General features: G+C 42.3%; 1 protein-coding gene across 1 annotated transcript; it reads right to left on the minus strand.

Annotated features, from left to right (window-relative positions):
- IL9 (interleukin 9) lies at positions 1 to 3,869 on the minus strand. The gene is made up of 5 exons (XM_021664919.2): positions 3,733 to 3,869; positions 3,585 to 3,620; positions 3,470 to 3,502; positions 1,756 to 1,887; positions 1 to 260 (listed from the first exon to the last, which is right to left on the minus strand). The coding sequence occupies exons 1-5, from the start codon at positions 3,844 to 3,846 to the stop codon at positions 141 to 143; spliced, it is 435 nt and encodes a 144-aa protein (XP_021520594.2). The 5' UTR covers positions 3,847 to 3,869; the 3' UTR covers positions 1 to 140.
- Between the last annotated feature and the right edge of the window lie 2,779 nt (positions 3,870 to 6,648).

Here is a 6,648-nt window from a genome sequence, read left to right on the forward strand (position 1 = left end):
ATTTATTTCAAAATAAAGATATACAATTTTAAACAAATGATTGCAACTGATTTTGACTTAGCAAACTTGATTTTTTAATTGTAGCAACTTAAAGAGAAAGCTTTTTAAAGTTAATAAATAGAATAAATAATATTTCATCTTCATATTTTGCCTCCCGTTCCTCTCATCTTTTCTTTCTGGAAAACTTCCAGGAGGCTCTTCATAAATGTCAGCACGTTGCCTGCCACGGTTTGGTTGCATGGCTGTTCACAGGAGAAATACTGTGGGGATGAAAGTTGATAAGGACAGAGTGATGTAGAGCCAAGCAGCCCTGGAGCCGACCTGCCGAGAGCCAGAGTCAGGCAGGAAGGAGTGTGGGGATGGGCAGGGAAGGGGCTTGAGACCCAGAACAAACAGGTGGTCAGGTCCAGGCTAGCTCACGTGGTGTAAAGACAGCACAGGTGGTTGACTTCAAGTTGGATTTCAGGAGTCTTTACACACACACACACACACACACCCCTATCAAGTGGCCCTAAATCTTCCATTAGGGAAAGTCTTTTCTGGGGATTCTTTGAGGCCTAAAATGGTATCATTATCCTTTTAGGTTGTCTTTCCAAGGTCATTTGACAGCACAATGGCTAAGAATGGGGCTCTGAGGTCACGTAGACCTCAGTTCAAATCTCAGCTCTGCCACTTATTAAATATGCAGCCTTGGGCAAATTAGTTGACCTCACTGAGAGTGATAAATTGAATAATTGTCCCTAAGGTATGTATTTATTCTGTGAGACAGCATATATGAAGCACTTAGAACTAAATGCTATTGATGGTTGAAACACATGCAGCTAAACATCTGAGCACAGGGCTTTCAGCCTTCTATGAGCTTGCGTGGAGATGCTAACACCCAAAAGAGGCAGGGAGGTCACCCCATCCAACCCGCCACCCCACTCTGCTGTTAGGGATCAAGGTATACGCTGAAGAAGAGAATCTGTGGATGGGCATTCAGGACGAATGGCAAGCTTCCACCTTGACCTGGGTGCACTGACCTTAAACACCCTCTTAATCCAGGTCAGGGAGTGGTGGCTCATGCCTGTAATCCCAGCACTTTGGAAGGCTGAGGCAGGCAGATCACTTGAAGTCAGGAGTTCAAGAGCAGCCAGACCAACATGGTGAAACCTAGTCTACTAAAAATACAAAAATTAGCCGGGCGTGGTGGCACACACCTGTAATCCCAGCTACTCGGGAGGCTGAGACAAGAGAATCACTTGAATCCAGGAGGTGGAGGCTGCAGTGAGCCAAGATTACACCACTGCACTCCAGCCTGGGCAACAGAATGAGACTCTGTCAAAAAAACAAAACAAAAAAACCCTCCTTAAACAACAGGAAAAAAAATCTCTTTTAGCAACACCCCTTTGGTTAGTAAATTGAATCTCTAGGATAATTTAGTATTATGTGAACTACATCCCTGCTTCTCCAGATTGTAGCTTCTAATTACACTCAGAAAGGGTTCTTTCATTATTCCGTAAGTGGAGAGAAATAAAGGCCCCATTGGTGTGTTTTTAAAACTAGGGGGAACAATGGTCTATCTCACTTTAATTCTATTGTTTCATTGAATCTCACTTTAATTCTATTGCTTCTGATTAAATTTCTTAGATCTCCTTCATCAACCTTGAACTATCAACTCCAACTTTATCATCCTTTTGCATTCAAACAGGGCTGGCATCACGATTCACACAGAAATCACCAACCAGAACATATTACATGTAAAAACAAACTTACTGGACACTTCTTGTTCTCTAGTACTTCAACTGATTTTTTCACCCGACTGAAAATCAGCGAGTATCTTGTTTGCACTGTGGTATTGGTCATCTGAGACAGTCCCTCCTTGAAGCATGGTCTGGTGCAGTTGTCCTGGTAAATAGTAAGCATTTATTAAAAGAAACAGTCTGAGGACAACTTTGAAAATATATCACAAAGAGCTATGTAATAGAGATGCTTTTGATTAAATCAGTGTAACTCAAACTTGCATTATTTTTAGATAGGTCCATTGCCAGTGTAGGAAGTGTTCTTCAATAATTAAAGGGATGCCATCTTTCTACAGTGACACCCCCGGAGGAGATTTCCAGTATGTTCCATCCAGGAAACATGAGGGCCCTGAAATAGCTGTGAGTGTGCTTTTCAACAGTTGCCTCAAGCCTTGTAAGTTTGAAAGTGCAGAGTGAGGAAAAGCCTTTCCACACCAGCTAATGGGATGTGACAGTTGAATGCAGCTGGTGTTTCAGCAGCAGCTAACAACACGGACTGTGCGTCAAGGGGCAGGGGCAGTGCTGTCTACCTGGTTTCTCCCCAGAAGGCACTCTAGCCTCTTCTCACCCAATGGATGGACCTCTATGGGTGCGATATCTCACCCTAGCTGGGGCCAGACGCTCAGATTCTCCAAGGCCTTGCATGAGAAAGAAAACGGCACTGCACCTTGGTGAAGCACCTCCTCCTCACCCTAATCAGGAGTTTGAATCAGGAATCAGAACTTTCCTGCCACCCGTCCTTTCTGCCAGAGTGGGCAGTGGCCCTCTGGAAGTCCTCCTTCTACCCACAACCTCAGATCCTCTATCTGTCCAGAGGGCAGCATTCAAACCAACAGCCACCCTCGTCAGCTAGACAGACAACAGGGAGGTAGGGAGGAAGGGAGGAGACAGGAAGGGGGAGGCATAGCGCATAGATCATTCATTCCCGATGAAAGATAAGAAGTTATCATTTTATTTACATTGTTTCACAACCCAAGAGTTATCAGCAAATAAGTTAGGAAGCAATATGATATGAGCTATATAGCAATTATTATATCCTTAGTTCCAGCTTCATTTAATCATGCACATGGCCACCTATCTAAAAAGATATTCAAGATTCTTTTTTTTTTTTTTTTTTTTTGAGACAGAGTCTCATTTTGTCACCAGGTGCCAGGCTGGAGTGCAGTGGCACAATCTCCGCTCACTGCAACCTCCGCCTCCTGGGTTCAAGCAATTCTCCTGCCTCAGCCTCCCGAGTAGCTGGGACTACAGGCGCATGCCACCACACCCAGCTAATTTTTGTATTTTTAGTAGAGACAGGGTTTCACCATGTTGGCCAGGATGGTATCGATCTCTTGACCTCGTGATCCGCCTGCCTCGGCCTCCCAAAGTGCTGGGATTACAGGCTTGAGCCCACCATGCCTGGCCTCAAGATTCTTTTTTTTAATGTGGAGAAGTGTTTAAACTTCCCAAGAGGCATAAAGTTAGCTAAATACAAAAAAAAAAATGTTCATAATATAAGATTTCAAGATCGTAGTTTTAAAAGGGAATAATTTGTAACAATGTGATTTTAACAGGGAATACTAATCTGTAACAATTGAATTAAACCACGATTTATAACATTAAATAATAAATAAAGCAACTTATTTTTATGTAAAAACAAACCTAAAAAACCCAAGGTCAAAATTATATTCTTTCACTATACTTACAGAAGGAATGGGCAGGCAGAGACAACTGGTCACCTGCAAGAGAAATTTCAGAGTGAAGATTCCAGGTGGGAAAATTAAAATTAATTTGGAAATTTCTTAAAGAGCATTCACTCACATTAGCTCTGCAGTTGCACTTCGAAGACGGATCTTCCTAAAGTAGATAGAGAGATAAGAACCTCTAGTCAGCCCTGCGTTTTTTCATCTTCATACATACTTCACTTCGTCAGTAGGCATCTTGCCCACGGGCGCCCCCTGCAGCCTACCTGCATCTTGTCGATAAGATAGTTGATGTCCCTGATGCCGGCTAATGTTGGACACCCGTGGCCGGCCACGGAACACAGGAGCAGCGCAGAAGTAAGGACCGTGGCCAGAAGCATCTTAACAGAGGACCAGAGCGCGCCTGCAGACACCTTCAAATTGAGTGATATTTAAAGCTCCCTCTCAAACATGGAAAAACCCTGACATCAAACTGATACTTTTTCTGATACCAAGAGCCCACTTTTTCTCCGTAAGTTGGGGCCACCTGATATTAACAAACAAAAAAATCAAACTGAGTCACTTGACAATGATGATGCTGTGCCAGGAAATGTCATTGCTCAGAACAGATGATTTTCAAAAAGTGGAGTACTGAAATGCTGAAGGAAAAGTTAAAGATCTAAACCCTCCCTCCAAAAACATTTGAAGACAGGTATTCTGGTTGTGAGAGTTAGAATACTTTCCACGAAAGCCCAAGTCTGTATTTTCCCTTTTTACATTATGGGAAACGCTGATATAATATAGCCAATCACGGGTGTTCTAAGGAAGCGGGGCCTGGGGAGAGGGAGCGGGTTGGGTGGAAATGTGTGATATTGCACGCCTCCATTCTCACTGTCGGGGTTTTCCTTTAGTGATTGCAACCTCAGTCTTACTATCCTTTATTCCCAAATCTCAATGGTTTTCCTACCCAGGACCAAATTCGCCACCTAATGCAAATGCATCTTAGAAGTATCCCTTTGTGCAAGTGTCTGAAGGAAGAAATCTTCAACTATAAGCACAAGAATGTGGCACCCATGCTTGTTAACATTGGCCTTGAGGACTCCTTAGTATCTTTAGAGACCTTGTATAACACTGTAGGACATCGAGTAAAAACCCAGTACTTGAAATACTATAGTAGCTAACATTTACTGAGCACTTACTACATGCTAGTAACTATTCTAAGCACTTTATGCGCATTAAGCCATGTAATACGCTCAACCACCAAACGAGGTGGGTAGTAATTTGTCATCCCTGTTTTTTACCATTTAAAATATTGTCTACATCTTAGCTTCCTCAGCCTTCAGTATAGCTGTGTTTAATCACTATGCTTCAAAAAACAGTCTCACTGTAGCTTTATGAAGTACTATAATTATTCTTGTCTTACAGATGGAGAAACTGAGGCATAGAGAGGCAAGTAATTTGCCCAAAATCACAAAGCCAGAAAGCTGCAGAATTTGTATTCAAGCCCTGAGTTCAGCTCTTAATCCTCCTGAGCTCCTGTTTTTCTTCAGATCTTTTATCTGCCTCTCCCACCAGGATATGTGCTCTAGGGCCTTATGGGTTCAATTCACCCCTATATTCTCAACACTTATGAAGGTGCCTAGGGAACTGTGGGAACTCACTAAATGCTTGTTGAATTAAAACACTAATTTGAAAAGTAGTTCTTGAAATAGAAACTTCCTATTTCTGGGATTTATAAGATTTCAAATCTGATTTCTAGGGTACATATTTGGAGGCATGTGAGGTAAGTAAATATAGCCTCTACACAGTAGACTGAAAAGGTGAGGGGTTCTTTAACTTAGCACTTTAAGCCATAGTAGCCAATGGGGACAAACTCGTAAGATTTCCTTGCCACCACTGTAACAGTATGGCAATACTGTTTTTCTCATTGTGTATTGTTCCTTAGGAATGATGATGGATCATCAGTGTTCCACTCCACCATGGGGAAGGGAATGTGTTGGTGGTAAACAAGGTAAAGAGAAATTGGCTTTTTGCCGAATTCCCTTAAGCCATTCCACATCTCTGACTTCCATGCCTGCTCTTTGCAGACACTTAAGAGAAAACTCAAAGGATTCCCAGCCTACGGCAAACACTTTTGTTGCAGAGTAGGGGATGGATGCCTTTTTCTTGATGATAGAATTCTGATGAGTTTGGGGTAGCAATGTATCCAGCCAAACACCCACTTTTTCAGCCTCTTTTGCTGCTATTTGTAGCCATGCAGCAAGTTTCCATCAATGCAAAGTATGTAAAATTATTTTGCTTTCCTGGTAACAGGAGACAAAAGTGGCTGAACCCTGCCTTTCCCCTTAATTTCAATTTGGGTGTGATGGCAGGAGCTTCAGCAGCAATCTTGTAACTATGAAAAAATGGACAAGAGAATTACAGCAATGGCAACACTAACTTTTTTCATAAATAGCAAATAATTGAAAAGGCAATAAAAAATAAAAGCATGAAAATAATAATAGAAGTAACAATAGTAGTACAATAATGATACTAAAATTCTAGCTAGCTATTACTGCCTACTGGGGACCCTGAGTTATAAAACCTGTTCTTGTTTAACAAAAAGAAAAGAAAATTAGCAGCTTTGGAGAGATTTTAAAGATACATTAACACCAGACTCAACCTTCTTCCCTGGCGTTATCGGAAGACTTGAAAGAGATGTGAAAGCCGGGTGTGGTGGCTCACGCCTGTAATCCCAGCACTTTGGGAGGCTGAAGCAGGTGGATCACGAGGTCAGGAGTTCAAGATCAGCCTGGCCAAGATGGTAAAACCCTGTCTCTACTAAAAATACAAAAATTAGCCAGGCATAGTGGCAGGCACCTGTAATCCCAGCCACTCAGTAGGCTGAGGCAGGAGAATTGTTTGAACCTGGGGGACGGAGATTGCAGTGAGCCAAGATCATGCCATTGCACCCCAGCCCCTATGAGAAAGTGAGATTCCATCTCAAAAAATAAAAATAAAAATAAAAAAGAGAGAGATGTGAAAAGGCAATCATCTTTTCATTCTGTGAATCAACATTATTTGATGCTCTATGTGTGAACCATGGAAATCATTTCACCTGCCATCGGGTATGCTTCTCACATTGAGGAAAACACTACCCCACCCCTCCTGTTGTACAGATGGGGGCTTTACCCAAAAAGAGGAAGTCACAGCTCTAGCTTCTA

Source organism: Aotus nancymaae, unplaced genomic scaffold (genome assembly GCF_030222135.1).
Source record: "Aotus nancymaae isolate 86718 unplaced genomic scaffold, 86718_ANA_hifiasm-v0.15.2.pri h1tg000064l_1, whole genome shotgun sequence".
Lineage (NCBI taxonomy): Eukaryota > Metazoa > Chordata > Mammalia > Primates > Aotidae > Aotus > Aotus nancymaae.

What these genes read in the sequence shown, in the direction of transcription:
- IL9 (XM_021664919.2), bottom strand. Translation starts at nt 3,846, where the DNA reads ATGCTTCTGGCCACGGTCCTTACTTCTGCGCTGCTCCTGTGTTCCGTG. An exon ending in ATCTTATCGACAAGATGCAG is followed by an intron (nt 3,621 to 3,732) that starts GTAGGCTGCAGG and finishes TATCTACTTTAG; the next exon opens with GAAGATCCGTCTTCGAAGTG. An exon ending in TAGAGAACAAGAAGTGTCCA is followed by an intron (nt 261 to 1,755) that starts GTAAGTTTGTTT and finishes TCATCCCCACAG; the next exon opens with TATTTCTCCTGTGAACAGCC.